The sequence below is a fragment of the Metopolophium dirhodum genome, unplaced genomic scaffold (assembly GCF_019925205.1).
Source record: "Metopolophium dirhodum isolate CAU unplaced genomic scaffold, ASM1992520v1 scaffold9, whole genome shotgun sequence".
In the NCBI taxonomy this organism is placed as follows: domain Eukaryota; kingdom Metazoa; phylum Arthropoda; class Insecta; order Hemiptera; family Aphididae; genus Metopolophium; species Metopolophium dirhodum.
This window is the reverse complement of record NW_026869953.1, coordinates 1-16,129: the sequence shown is the minus strand read 5'-3', so window position 1 is coordinate 16,129 and position 16,129 is coordinate 1. Positions and strand designations below refer to the sequence as shown.

Sequence of the window (16,129 nt, the reverse complement as noted above, 5' to 3'; positions counted from 1 at the left end):
AATTTATATAAATACATGTTATGCTTGTATCAATTAATACATTAACCTATGGTTTACAATAATATTAATACATTGTTGTATTAAACGTAGGTACCATAGTTGTCAACATAAATATATAGTCATAAAAAGAGTAGATACACTTGATGAACAAAGCAGGGGTAATAATTAGATATTACAGCATTTCAAAGACTAGAGAAAAAAATTAAGTATCCCCCCCCCCCAAAAAAAAAATTTTCAAGCTACGGCACTACCACAGATAATGTATTATCTAAGATACAAACGTATAAGGCCGGGACTATACACGGCGCATTCCTCAGCGTTTTCCGTCGAATTAAAAACCCATTGGCTTATATCGGAGCAGCTATAATACACGACAGGAGTTATAACAGTGATAACGCGGTCCTCCGAGCTGCCGCGATTGCCTCGTTTTTGTGGTGACGAGTGGTATAATTGTCACGTTATTATGTTATTAGTTGTAACTTATAACTGTACCAGTATTGAAGTATCGCTTTAACAGGAATTTAAGAAGCGATTTCCTCGTTATTAATCTACTGAAACCATCGACACCTGTTTTCTGAAACTCGCAATAAAATGGCATCAAACCACGAACAAATGCACGCGTAAGTAAGCTTTAGTATTAAATGATTAAACCACATCGTAGGTATTTGCTCTCATAACTGGGGATTAACATGCCTACCTGTTTAATGTACGGCGGGATCACTACAAAACCATTAAAGTTAGAACCTACCGATCCTAATGAATAATAATAAGTTATGAAACTGGAAAGTTATAAGCACGTCTATTGTCATTGTAAACGTGATATACCATAAATTACAATTTTAAACATATTGTAATCTACTTAATTGTTTATTTTTCTAGGCAATTTATGAAAACTTTTAGAATGAATTATGAAAAATCTGATTCAAGTTCCAGTGATGATGACGATCTTGATCGTCAAGGATATAAGAAGTGTTCGGGCTGTACAGATTGGGATCACCAATTAATATATTGTTCGGCTTGTAAAAGGTCATATCACAATAATTGCCATATTCCTCCTCTCCCAGTCGCTATGTCGTATACAGATTTGTAATAATTTATGCTTAATTTATTTTCATATATTAATTTTATTAATCCTTTACTCTTGAGACACACTATAATAGTATAATGCATTACCTATTTTTCAGAGCGTCTTATGAATCTTGGATATGTACAATGTGCGTTAACATAGATGGTATATCAAAAGTCATAAGTGAAACAAAGAGTGATTCCAATAAAAAAAGTCTCAATAAGAACGAGATGATTATGGCATCACGCATATTATTAGAGTTGATTGGCGATGAGAAAAACAGTTTTCTGTTTATGAATATTCCATTTAAGTATAGTGTGAGTTGTTATTACCTGTACCTACTCTAAAACTTCTACCTATATGTTTCTGACGATATGCTGAATATTACTATAAGGATGATTGTATTATTTGTATGTCATTTTTAGGATCCCCATTACTATAAAGTGGTTTATAGACCAGTATCATTAAACACTGTAAAAGAACGATTATCATCTGAGAGCAATTGCTATACTTCACTCTCCGAAGTAATATTAGATATTAAAAAAATATATTCAAACTATTTATTCTATTATCATGTAAGTACTGCAGATCAACAAAATTGTAATTCTAAAAACCATTGTATAGAATTGAAGATAAATATTGGATTTTAGATGTAGACCTAACCTAACTGATATCTATAAATTTTATTATTTTTAATTGAAAAAATTATTGATTTTAACCCTTCTATTGTTGTTATTGTATTATTTAAATTAATTAATTATGTAGGTATCTCATGTAATTTAATATATTTTTAGGCTTCTGATCCATATTATGCAATGGCTCAGAAACAAGAAAAGTTGTTATTGGAAATGCTCAATAAATGGATACCATAGTACCAACACTGCCATAGTTCCACAGTACTTCCAAATATTAAAAGTGAATAAGTTTAAAGAATTTTAATTGAAATGTGGTATGAAAGTAAATATGTGGAAAGATTATAGGCTTAGTTTTTATATTTAAGTACTTTTAAAAATGTATTAATTATTATGTATATAATATGCATTTTTATACAGCTCAACATAATTTATCCTATTAATGATACCTGTTATTTGAAAGTTCATCTTCGCCAAACCTATTCACACCTTCCATTTCACATTCTTACATCCAAACAAATCATATTATGTTCAATGAATCAATTTGTAGATTAATGTGTGAAGTCAATTTGAACCCCTATTCTGTGGTTTAATAAATTCTATGTTAAGAGGGCGCTACACCTGCATTCTTTCTCTCTGTCTTACAAACGCATAACATAGCATATTGTACGCTCAGCAGATCACGTTTAGCCGTGTTAGTTTAAAAATTAGTGTGATTTGATGTCTTATACAAATTAAAAGTAAGATTATTATCTAGTGAATCTTGTAAGGTTTTTTTATATTTTAATTTTAAAGCAAGTTATGAGTATTTTAAAATTGTAAATTGTTTGTGCATTTTAAAATACTTATAACTTTCTTTAAATTTATATTATAAAAAAAACATGAGGTTCACTAGATAATAATCTTGCCTTTAAATTTTATAAGATGTCAATTAACACCAATTTTTAAATTAACAGAGTAAATGTGATCTGCTGAGCGTTCAATTTGCTATATCATGCGTTTGTAAGACAGAGAACACATGCAGGTGCAGCAACCTCTTAACGCCGTTGTGTACCGTTTAGGTAACCATATCTTTAAATAGCTAAATTGTAATTATGTCTACCCTTTATAAAAAAGGTTTGCTCATAGAACAATAATATCACATCATACATAAATACAATTTATATCTAATATTTCATATTTATTCTAAACTTCTATAATTTTATTATAAGTGACTCTTGAGTTGAAAGTTTAGAGCTAGTATTGTATTAACTTACAAATGATAATATCAATTTTATACTAATTAGATAAAAGATAGAATGTATTATTTATTTATTTATTGGAAATATGAATACTGGGCCCCACTGAGACACTCATAGTCTAATTTGTAACTTTTATATTGGAAATTAATTAACAATTTGTACAGTCTGTAAAAATTTTAAACTAATAGCTATTGTAATTGATATAGCATAAGGTATATTACATAGTAACGATAAATCTAGATAATAATAATTAACATCTCTAAATATTAATTTACATTTTTGTTACTATATTTAATTAGTAATTATATTACTGAAACTCTGTGAAATCAGTAATTAGACAATCTGTTAAAAGTCTATGAAAATTATAATAAGGTTTAAGTTAAATAATTCTACTGGAAACATGTTAGCACTTTTATATCCTGGCATTTCAAATTGCATCTTAGTAATCGTTTTGTGGTTTACCTTTCTTATAAAATATTTTTTTGGAAATCTTGTATTGACATTATGTTTAAGTTTAAATTGTTTAAAGAGTTAATGTTTTTTTTTTAGATAAGTTACTTAAGTCTTTTAGTTTCCAGATTTTTGGAAAGGAACTATTATAATAAATTAATAAACACTGTTTATATTTCTTAAATATTAGTATTTTATTTAGTTACCTATGCTAATAAAAATAAACAATATATTATTAGATATTTTAGATTTTAAAATATGCATTAGTAATATGTATATTAAATAATTATATAAAGCAAAACATTTTATGAAAAACAAAACAATATTATCAAAACTAAATACAAATAGTCTGCTGTATTTCAATTTAAAAATGTACGTATTTAAAAAAAAAATACTAAGGACATACAAAATAAATCTTTTAAGTTATAACAAAACTTTTTTAGATATTATACTATAATGTGTCTTATTAATTCAGAGTATATAACTATTCACTGACAAGAATACAAATTTTTAATAAATTACTAATTAGGTATAGGTTAATAATGAATCTTATTTGATAATAAGGGTATTAAAATAAATAAAAATTACAAATGCAGAATAAGTAATTATATACATTTTTAATACAATACATACTTACATTTAGTTACTTATCTAAATATAATTATATTAATAAAACTTATCAATAAATTAATGATTTAATGAAGAAATTATAGCGAGTTTAAGTAAAAAATATATACCTATTAAAACAAGATGGCTATACTGTCATAATCCTAGATGTATAGATTTATATGATTAAACGTATTTGTCATGTTATTTAATTGGTTTTTATTTTATAGCTATTGTAATATAGTTTAATATTAAAGTAAAATTAATTTACGCGGCTAGTGGAAATTGTGTTTATATTGTACAAGGTATACTTTTGGTTTTTTTGTAACCAATGTAATATGTGTTTATTAATTATATACATTCTTTTTTTTAAAAGATCATATTATTTTATTTTGATTTTGCAATAATGGTGATTGGTTTTTTGGATTTGTGACATTTCTTGAAGGGCCCTCTAAAGTCAAGGGCCCATAGCTTATTGCCCGTTATCCTACCCCATCAGTACACCAGTACGTCACTGTATGTATGATTAGGTACTAAAGTTTAAGTAAATAAGAATATGTATTTTGGTATACAAGTATGTGTGTATGAATACTTTATACTGCTTAAGTAAATGTGTATGTGTGTAATGTGTATATATATATATATAAATGAAAATGTATAACGCTATGACTTTCTAAGGTAATCCCTTACAATATTTTAATGTACGCGTGATTGTATAAAAATATAAGTATCTATAATATTATTTTTATTAGACTAGTCTAAATGTCTAATATTATTGTGTTATATATTATAATTTATATTACCCTACTTCATACATGCTAATGATAATATCATAAGGTGTTTGATTTGGCTCAAATCTAACACATGAATACTGTAAAGAGAAATTATGCGTGGTTTGCTCACTCGAATTATAAAGCACTACCTATCGGTATTTAGGTATGTTCCTAACGGAGATACGATGTTTGTATGAGATTTTATCTAAATTATCGGTATATACTGTATACTATATAGTATATACTCTTGTGCATTTATTATTGTATGAATAGTGTAAATTATATAAGTTCTATATTTTTATATAAATAAAAATGTAAAATAAAAAGTGAAAATTTGAACCCAAAACCCCTAACCCGCGCGCAACATTTTTGCCCGGTTTTTAATATACGAAACGAAACATTTTAACTCGTTTTGACTACCTGGACTTATATAATACCGTGTGACAAATACAAATTCCCCCAACGCCTACAGAGCCTCGCTTATCTTTCCAGTGACTGTGACGCACTTAAACTCAACACAAGTAAACTGGAAATGGACGAATGCCGTGAAAGTTAAAAAAGTTAAAATCTATATAGTATATATTCAATGAAACATCGGATAGGTATTTATTTAATTTTATCATATTTTAAATTAATGTATCTATTCGTGGGAAGTACAGTTTTCGCAATTCCAATCTATATTAAATAATGTTATTATTGTAGTTGATCGGCGTTCGCGCGTTTTCACTTACGATGTGGATTAGGCCTATCGGGGATACCACAATAAAAAAAACGCGCCACGTATAATACCTCATGCTTAAACATGGACGATATGATATTAATATATTATATTATCTTGCCGTTTAACAAGCCAATAGGTGGTGTGGAAACTTACACAACCTTGTCGTACATCGTATTCAAAGTTGCGGTAATATAATATATTACACTACGTATACCAAATAGCAGGGCGATTATTTTATCAGTAAACACCCGTTTCAAATAATATTATTCAAATCGACACAGACTAGAAGTATTGATATCTTTTAAAGCACTACAAAACAAGCACAGCTAAAATAACTCTACATTATATTATCATAAACGATAAACCTACGAATCGTTCTGATCAAGCATTGATTCAATATTAAAAAATCGTTTATTTTCGTTTGTCAAACTTAAACATTGGTTATATTATTTCTTTCCACAGACCACAAGCACTGCAGAATTATTGATTTTAGATGTAAGTATATAACACTCTCGTCATTCAACAGATTTTAACGCAGTAGACGAGTAAATATTTTAGAACAAAATATAATATCGATTTGATTTCTGTAATTGTACATTAATTGTATACTATTATAGTTTGAACGATCTTAACATATTTTAGAATTCCTGGTTATTATATTTATTATATGATCGACATAGGAAAAAATCTATTTCCTGCTTGGTCCAACTTGCCAAACATTGAAACATTACACATAGTACACAACCTTCATTACAACATTATATATGTGCGTGGCCTGTCTGTCATACAAAAATACATGAAAATGTTTATACTATATATTATCATTATAAGCAACAAATTTTGAAGTCCAACGTCAGAACTTCGAATGTATGAATTTAAAGAGGACGAGTGAACACACAGCCGATATACAAACCATAAACCATCAACCAATGTACCTATATTATAATTTACAATTTACAATATATCCCGACCATTCGAATAGCTCGAAGTCCAATAGGCAGCATGACTGCAAAAATATTCGCTCATCCAATGAGCGGTGTGGTGCAAAATAAGAATTACCGGTATTTAACCGGAATATGCAATCGCCCATTTATGAGGTGCTTACGAATGACCTTTTTTTTATTTAAAAACCTTATCTGTTATCTTATCGTTTTTTGTATGTATTTTGATTTTGAACTCTTTAGTCTTTACACAAACAAGTTACCGAGTCAGTTAAAGTACTAACAGAAGTTGTTTAGTGAAAAAATTCAATTGAACTGAGCAATTTAAATTATGCGTGGTGCTGGTGAAAAACGAAAGAAAGGTGGCGCTGAAAAAGTACAAAAAAAAAAGAAAAAATTGTTAATAGAACCCATTTACGTGGAACTTTTTTTGATATAGGTAGACCAACTTATGAGGAATCTTGTATTTCATTTTAAAATCTTGGATTTAAAAAGAAAAATTTTTATGAACTCAATCTCAACTCAAAATAATTTGCTAATTTTCGTGATTTTTCCGTATTTTGTCAAGATTTGAACTTTAAATGCTTATAAATAAAAACTGTAACTAAGGATTTTTAATTTTTTTCATCTGCCTTTGAAACAATATACTAAGAGCCTTCTATTAAATTTTCAAGCTTATAGAAAAAAAACTGAAAATGTCTGTAAACAGCTCACAATATGTGGACAATGTTATGGTTGTATAGAAAATGCTAATATTAACATTCAGTCAAATTTTCATGTAACTACGGTCATTTGTTTTAGAGTTGCACCAAAAACCAAAATCGATTTTCTCTCAAACAGATTTTGCGTGAAAATTCCCGTTATTCCTTAATTTTTCTTTTGTTTTTCACGGCGCTTTTGAAAACTACTGGGAAATGTTTACTTTTGACTCCCTCAAAGTACCAATTAGATTCGCTTTCCTACCAGAAAAGTTACTGTTGAAGAAAATCCAAGCATTTTTACTGTCCTAAACGGTGATGACAGACACAAAAAAAATATAATTTAAATAAAACTTTAAAAAAAGAATTAATAATTAAAAAAAAACACACACACATTATTGTAAAGTCAATACATTGACTCTTATTTTATTGCTCCGCTCAGAATCTAAAATATAATAAGATTAAACTTCAAGTTCAAGTTAGGACAGTCTGAATATGTTAACCTTATCTAACTAACCCAAAACTGTTATAGCTTTAATTATAGGTACCTATTATATATTTTACTAATTTAGGGGTGAAACTAAACAAATTTTCGAAATTTGAGTAACATTATGACCTTTTTTGGGGTGGAGGGGGGTTACATTAGCGGTGCAGGGCCGGTTTGATCCATATTTCCCGGACCGAAAAAATTCACCAATCCGCCCCTGTCAGCGTTCCACATTTCCTTGCATAATATGCACTCGGCCACGGCGTCCATCTCATCGTCCTCGCTGCGCAACCAGACCAGCGCCCGTTTGGCGTCCGCCATAGCTGGTTCTTCATAACGTACAAGTGCGGCGACTCGGGAATGGTAGCTAACAGTGCGCAGAACAACACCGGATCCGCCATCGCGGCGTTCATGAGCCGCGTGTAATACAGGTACACGCCGGCCGCGCACACGTACACTAGGGTTAACCACCTGGAATGCACTTGATGAAAACAGGTTCTTCAAGATATCGGTTATCCTAAAAATGTTTTTGTTTTAGTTTTGAAAAATATCCAACCAAACGACAGCCCTTAACATGTTTAATTGAACATTATTATAATATAATTATGGTAGACAACTATAAAAACAATAAAAAGTATCCTTTGTTATTTTTTTAAACTTTTTGTCGCTATCATCAGGCGATACACTTTTTCTCTTTTCCCCGGCTCTAGAGAGTGAGAGGGAAGTTGTTTCAATTTTATTCGAGTCTACTTTAAGCAATCGTGGTTTCCTTCCAAAAGTATGTGTTAAGACCGGTGTTTCAGTCGATGATGTACTATTAGGTTAGGTACTATTAGGCTGACGTATTACACTAGATACGAAATGTGCCTCAGTGTGAACAACAGTTGTCTTGTCATAATTATTTGGTACATTATCGTTCGGCATGGTGTCTAGATATGATATTGACAATGCAGTTATTACGGAGTGAAAGAAAAGCAGTTTTGATTTGAGTAGAATTAACATAATTTACTTATCAAAATGTACGGACGATAACAGTGGCGGCGGGATATAGGATTATTTGAAGCAATTGCTTCATGTCTGAAATAGGTGGGTGGGTGTATAAATATATTTATAATCGTAAGACCTCAACACAAATATCATGGTAAATATTATAATTAATAATTATTAATGGCCCCTGCTGCTAATTTTGGTTCAATAATTGGTGCGGTGTTAAAAATATTTAAAATATACAATATGCTTCAAAGTCTACAATTTCGCGCCGCCACTGGACGATAAGAAGAACAGTGATCCGACCCCAGCTATCGTGTATGTATATAATTATCCACACGAAATCATGGTCAAAGTTTTACAATGGCCATTTTTCTACTTGGACCGTAACATTACTATTTATGTCAACGATCGTAACTCCGAAAATTTTACGTGTTAGATATGTGGTAGGCCCCCATTACCCCCTCCAACCAACAAAAACAACGAATCCTGGTTGTAATAGTTGTGTGATGATATGAAAAAAAACCCCGAGTAACTTGATCTACTGTACAGGTCGCTGTAACGGATGCGTTAAAGTTGAATTCAATGGGATATAAAATCATTGTATACCTACGCAAAACGAATCTGTGCAAAGACGGTCTGTCAGCCTATGTATAATTATATATACCAAATACTAAGTAAATTTTATGATTTTATTGTGGTTAATGTAATTAATGTAATTTATTTAACTGTTAGACATTATAGTGGGAATTACAGTAGGTAAAATTAATGTTTGTTGAACATTTGTATTTGAAAATGTTATTGTGTGTACACAATTTTATAATATAGGTAGCTACTTTAAACGTTTCAAGTACTGGAATTTTTTCAAGTACTGCATTTTTTTGCATATTTGAACATTTACTTTACATTTTTTTTTTCTATTTTAAGGGCTTATTTTACAATTTTAATTGCATATTTCGATGTTTTATTAGACATTTTTGAAATTTATACTATTGTAAAATTATCAGAAAATAATATTATACTTTTATTGTTTTGATTAATATCAAAATAAATTAATAGATATACTTGTAGGTATATAAACGGTTTATCAAAGATTTTCCTTAGATCAATAATCGATGAAATAAAAAACGTATACCAAAATAAGAAAATATCGATTACAACTATTGACCATTATTGACATTAATTCAGAAAAAAATGAAGAAAAGCGTATTTAATTTAGAGTTTCATAATTTTAAATGTATATTGTTTTAATTAAATTTTCAAAAAATACCAATTATTGCTAATTTTATACTTCATGCATATTTAAAAATGTAAGTACATATTATATCTAAGCATATTTAAGATTAGTTAGCGCTTCTTTGGTTTGTTTTTAATAATGCATATATATATCCGCGCTCTAATGAGCACTATCGCCGAACTTAATAATTTCGTTATTATTCTTACCTACGACTATTCATGGATATTTGACAGTTTTCTGATAATTATATGGTCGCATAATCTCCATCATAATGTGATCGGTTTCGCTTGTAGTCAATTTCGGATAATACAGAATACTATATTATTATTAATTGTAAAGCGACGTGAAATTCCAAAAAGAAAAATTGTTTTTTTACCAATAATTTATTAGTGTAACACATAATAACTGGACATACAGATTTAAATTATTATAATACATACTGTTTTTTTAGCTAAACTAAATAATTGTAATATTTGTTTATTATTCAACGTCGATATGGGTACGACCGACCTGTCAAGTAGTTCGTGGTTATCGCGTTTGAATGTTTATTTCTTTTCAGCCAGCGACTATCAGTTAGGTTTATTATTATATTTTTTTTACGCAGATTCACGCTTATAACAAAATTTAATATTTAATTTATTTATTTAATATCGCAATATTTTAACTTCGCCTAATTACATTTGACTGAATTTTTATGCACTTGTGTTGTATTATAAAATGTTATTACATAGGTGTATTATAATGTTTTATTATATGCGTTGTGCAATAATAATTTAGGGTATAATCAACTTACTATTTTTCCGCCCCTAGGCATTACAACACTAGCGCCCCGTACATTAGCGTGCTCCCACGGGGGGTAATGTTCCATGAAATAAAACAAAACTATAAAAATTGTAATTAGGTATTTTTATATTTATACATATAACTCCATATATATCCATACCAACTAAACAAATAAATATTAATACAATTTTGCATAGGTAAGTTTGTACACATATGCAGGAGACGGGCGACAGTGCCAGCGTCGCGCGTCATCGCAATGTTTATTATTATTAATTACTTTATCAAAACATCTGATTTCCAGAATTAATTCCAGTGTTCTAAGAACAGACTAGTTTGGTGACCGCGCATACTTATTGTGGTGTCGGATGCGGGGTGAGGTGGGTCATTCCAGTTAGGGCGTCGCCCGAGTGCGTCCCGAAATGACCCTTTTTTAATGTTCCTAGTGCGTCCAGAATAAGGTATCATCCGAGTGCGTCCCGAGAAAAAAGGTCATATTTTTCACATAGCCCGAATGCGTCCCAGTTCATTTAGAGTTACCCAGGGTGCACCACGAGGAGGTGAACTGGCTTACACCCCAAAAATATTTGGTTATTTGGTTATTTATTTATTATATTATATTATTATTATAAAATTAAAAGTTTATTGTTATATAAATGTATTAAATTATTTAGGCTTACATACAATTTTAAAATGCTGGGTTAATATTTAAACTATTTTTTTGGTTGACTTTTTAATGCCATGATTTTCACATAATCATATCTAGAGATATCTAGAGTTTTGTATTTTTGTATATTTTCTTCAATGAATTTAATATTTTTTTCGTTGACTGATCTATTTTTTTTAGGTATTTGATTAGAAGTTTGTATTACAATTTTTGTGTCTATTTGAATTTTTTTTAATATTTCTAAGAAGGAATATATGTCCGGATGTGGGGTGTAAAAGCATGAATTAAATTTAGAATGAAAGTTTATTTGTTAAAATTTACTGCTCATTTCTGCCCATGTGTGAGGAGGGAAATCTGACTGTGGATCAATATGGTTTTCTACGAGATAATCCATAAACTGATTTAGTTTTTCATCATCAGGCTTGATAGACATAAAATCTTCAGTAAAACTTATTTCAATATCGTGTTCATTCAGCATGGGTAATCCAAATATATTCTTTAAAAATTGTCCTATTTCTGATGAAATAATGTTAGCAATAATATCGCGGACGCACACGGGATATACCAATATAATTTGTGATAATATCGCGGACGCACACGGGATATACCAATATAATTTGTGATATTATCGCGGACGCAGTTGGGCTATTAAAAAGGTACGATATGATAAACGGGACGCACTCGGGAGTTGCCCTCCAGTTAGTATCAAATAATTTACTTGCTAAGCACTGTGCGAGCTGTCCCCCACCTAGATAGTAGAGCGGCTATATACAGTACTAGCTGAATTACCCGGCTTCGCCCGTGTGTAGTTTTTGTTTTATCAAAATTAAATTCTTAAATCAACACAAATTGTTGTGTTTTAAAGAAGAAAAAATGTATTTTACTTAACGCTATCAAGTGCTAAAAAAGTAGTAGTTGCTGAATTATAAAGACAACAAAAATAATAATAATAGTATTTACAAATGATACTAATGATTCTGATACACATATTGTTATTAAAAAATGTTTCTATAATTATATATAACTTTTTTTATGAATATTTACAAATGATACGTAGTTGCTCAATTCTAATATGGTTTAAGTCAAAACCTCTTGGTATACTACATTTAGAGTTTTATTTTGTGGTGCATAAACGTACAAATGGTCAGGTCTTCCAACTCTAGAAAATGCCACATACAATATTGTCCGTGTGAGAAACAGTTATTTTCTAAATCTACACCACAATAAGTTAAAGTCTGACCTTGAGCTTTGTTTATTGTCATTGCAAAACAGACTTTTATTGGAAACTGAACTCTTCTAAACTTAACTGGAAAATCGTTGGGGTATAATGGTATTTTCGGTAAAAATATTTTTTCTCCCTTAGCACATCCGGTCAAAATTTCAGCTTCGATTACATTTTTTGTAAGAGAGGTGACACGAAGCCTAGTCGAAATGCGATAAACGTGTTACGACCGACGAAATGTATTATTATTTTTAGTCAGTGTTTTCTATACAACTCATTAAATAGTTTATTTATATAGCCTCGGAACAATTCATAACACACACAAAAAAAAGGTCAGAGTACAGGTAGACGGAAACCTTCGGACCGCCGTGCCGTACCGTATTTCCCGTTATCGGCCGACTGCTATTGTTATTTATTATATGAATATAGATATACAAATTACACGTAAAAATTTATTTTTGCCAATCACAACCCTTTAAAATCAAAATTTTGAAAATCGGGCGACGAGGTGACACTCACGAAGGTATTTGGAACAACTTTGTGAAAAAAAATTGGAAAAAAGTTAAATAGCGTCGTCACAAAATTGGTACATAAAAAAGGCCTGTTCTTTTATATATATAAGGATACCCGGTGGCCCGAGGCAGTATATATTTTGACTGCCTTGGCTGTCGTTTTGCGCATGCGCCATTCACAATATTGTATGTGTTTAAGCCGCACACTCGTATACCACCTCCCATGCATTAACATAGGCAACGCCGGCAACTGCCTCGTCGAGTGTCGATGTCGAACCTCTATAACGGTGGCGGCAGGATTAAACTCAAACGGCAAGGTTATTATAGCTTATAAATTAAAACGTTACTGGGACGTGATTTCGTGAGCCATTCTCCAGTTTCATGCAAGTTGTATACAAAAAAAAAATTTTAATATAAATTTAGGTAAATATAATTATGAAATTATGAAAAGCTAAAAAGTAAAAATTAACTAAAAAATTACGCCCCAAAAATATTGTGGCCTATGGGTAAATCCGCCCCCGGGTATAATAAGCATATTATTATAAATTATGTTTAAGTTCTTTGTACCTCGGCGATTTGAGTGAATATTATGGCACCCATTGACAACACTCTTATGTCATCTACACATCATAATATAGTATAATATGTACATAGAAATTGTAATTGAGTATTTAGAAAATAATACATATTTTATTTATTAATTTGAGGTTTTAAAATCCAATCATTATTATATTTTAGGTACACCTCTGTGCAGAGGCGTAATTGGGGTGTCGCAAGTGTCGCACTTGCAACACCAAACAATTTTTAGGTGTTGCAAAAGTATCGTTTTGGTAGTATGAATAATTGTTTGTTATGAAGTATGTTTTTATTTACAAAAATTTGGCCCATTGAAATATGCATTGGAATCCATAAATCGTTTCACCTTTTAAGTTACAACACCTACCGTAGGAAGTATATTAAATGGGCGATTGTAAACTTCGCCAGAATACCGGTTAGATATAGGGTAATGAAAAGGTCTAATATGTAGGTACCTAAACTCCGCCAGTTTTATTTTCTTACCTGTGTAGGTACATGGAAACTCCACCAGTATTAAGGCCTTTCTTATAGTTCCTTATGTAAAACTAAATGATATTTCTCTACAATAGTACCTTAACTCAAAAATTCTAAAATAAAAAAAAATATCGTGTAAGAGAAAGCTATAAATACTAAATAGTTATAATAATGGATTTATATTAGACTTAATGGTTTGCATATCTACAAAATTGTATCTCATAATTTTAGTTCACAGTTCAAAATATTATAAGTATTATAACATATAATGACATAATAATATATTATTCCTACATCTTTTTTGATTATTAGTTATTACTAAGGCTCGGATTTATGTGTATTTATATATTATATAACCAAAATATGTATTTATACAACAAAACCATATGTACGTAAATATGTGCTAAAGAATTCAAATTATGTATAATCAAAAAAAAATAATAATAATCAATAATATAATAAATTGTAATAAAAAAATTATATTTATCTAATTATATTGGTTACAATTAATAACGCATTTATTTTTAAAATTTCGAATCCAAAAGATCGCCGATATTGTCGTAAAATGTTTATAATAATTAATAATAAAATAAAATGTAATAAAAAATGTTTATTTATTTAGTTATCTAGTTAACCTGATTACAGTTATAATAAGAACATGCACTTTAAAATTTTCGAATTCAAAAGATCGTCGATATAATAATATATATCATTCTGAACTCTGAAGAAAAGACATTAAAACAGTGTAATTGTCTAAATATGTGAGAAAAAAATTGAATATTTGTGAAATATGTAAAAACATGTATTTATGACAAAATATGTGAAATCAAATATATCTCGCGTTTTATCAAAAACCTTGTGAAACAAATTTATCACTTGTCGAAATTTGTTTATCATGTCGCAGAGAAAATATGTATTTACTTAATATAAATCCGAGCCCTAGTTAGTACCTACTTACTACAATTTATTGTCTATCGTTATTTTTTAACGTAATACTTGCCATTATAATTTGTATGATTTGTTCGAACATTATTATTTTTATATTTTTTATATTTTTTGGCATATACTTATTTAATAAGAATAGTTATTATTATAAAATTATGATTTTTTGTTACTTGATTTTTTTCACTGGCGGAGTTTACATACGCCCTATTTATGATATACCTACACTTTTTAAAGACGTATTTATCATCGCTAAAAATATGTCGATAAAATTATAAAAGTGTGACGTAAATATCATTATTCCCTAGTCATAAATGCTTCGAAATTGGTATTTATTTTTTTTTGCAATTTTCCATTCGTAAACTGCTCTCTGAATAACGCCAGTGTATTATTAATTCGCTCCTCAAAAGGTTAAAGCTGTTTGATATAATATACTCTCAACAAATAAATGTTATATTGTGGTATGATATACTTTAGGTACTTGGTGTCTATACATACTATGTTTGATTAATATACTCAAAAGAATTAAAGAACGTAAATATAAGCATGCAACATAATATAAATCCGAGCCCTAGTTATTACTTATTACAATTTATTGTCTATCGTTATTTTTTAACGTAATACTTGCCATTGCAATTTGTATGATTTGTTCGAACATTATTATTTTTATATTTTTTATATTTTTTGGCATATACTTATTTAATAAGGACAATATTATTATTACATAACTATGGTATATTATTGGTATATTACGGTATTATATAGCGGTTGATTCTCTGGTGGACTTGCAGAGTAGGTAGTTATTCTCTTAGTCGGAAAATTTTTTTAATTATTAATATATAAACTGTATTTATGCCACAAAAAAGTAGCTGTACCTTATTAAAATAAAAAGCGGGTAAGTGGATGTCGCTCTGCTGTACAGTAGGTTACAAGTGAGTGACTGTATAATAGATTGTATTAAATTTGAATTCAATGATATTATAATATCATTGTATACGAAAAACGATTCTGAGCGGAGACGGTTTGTCAGTCTGAACATTTTATATTGTAAAAAACATTAATTCATCACAATTTTTATTGGTTTCAATGGTGATAGTTGATAAACAAAGTGTTAGAA

General features: G+C 29.5%; 1 protein-coding gene across 1 annotated transcript; it reads left to right on the top strand.

The window, feature by feature from the left end:
* The first annotated feature begins 296 nt into the window (after positions 1-296).
* Positions 297-3,540, top strand: LOC132953539 (transcription intermediary factor 1-alpha-like). Its single transcript, XM_061025925.1, has 5 exons — positions 297-620; positions 880-1,086; positions 1,185-1,383; positions 1,492-1,641; positions 1,861-3,540. The coding sequence occupies exons 1-5, from the start codon at positions 592-594 to the stop codon at positions 1,936-1,938; spliced, it is 663 nt and encodes a 220-aa protein (XP_060881908.1). The 5' UTR covers positions 297-591; the 3' UTR covers positions 1,939-3,540.
* Positions 3,541-16,129: the final 12,589 nt, after the last annotated feature.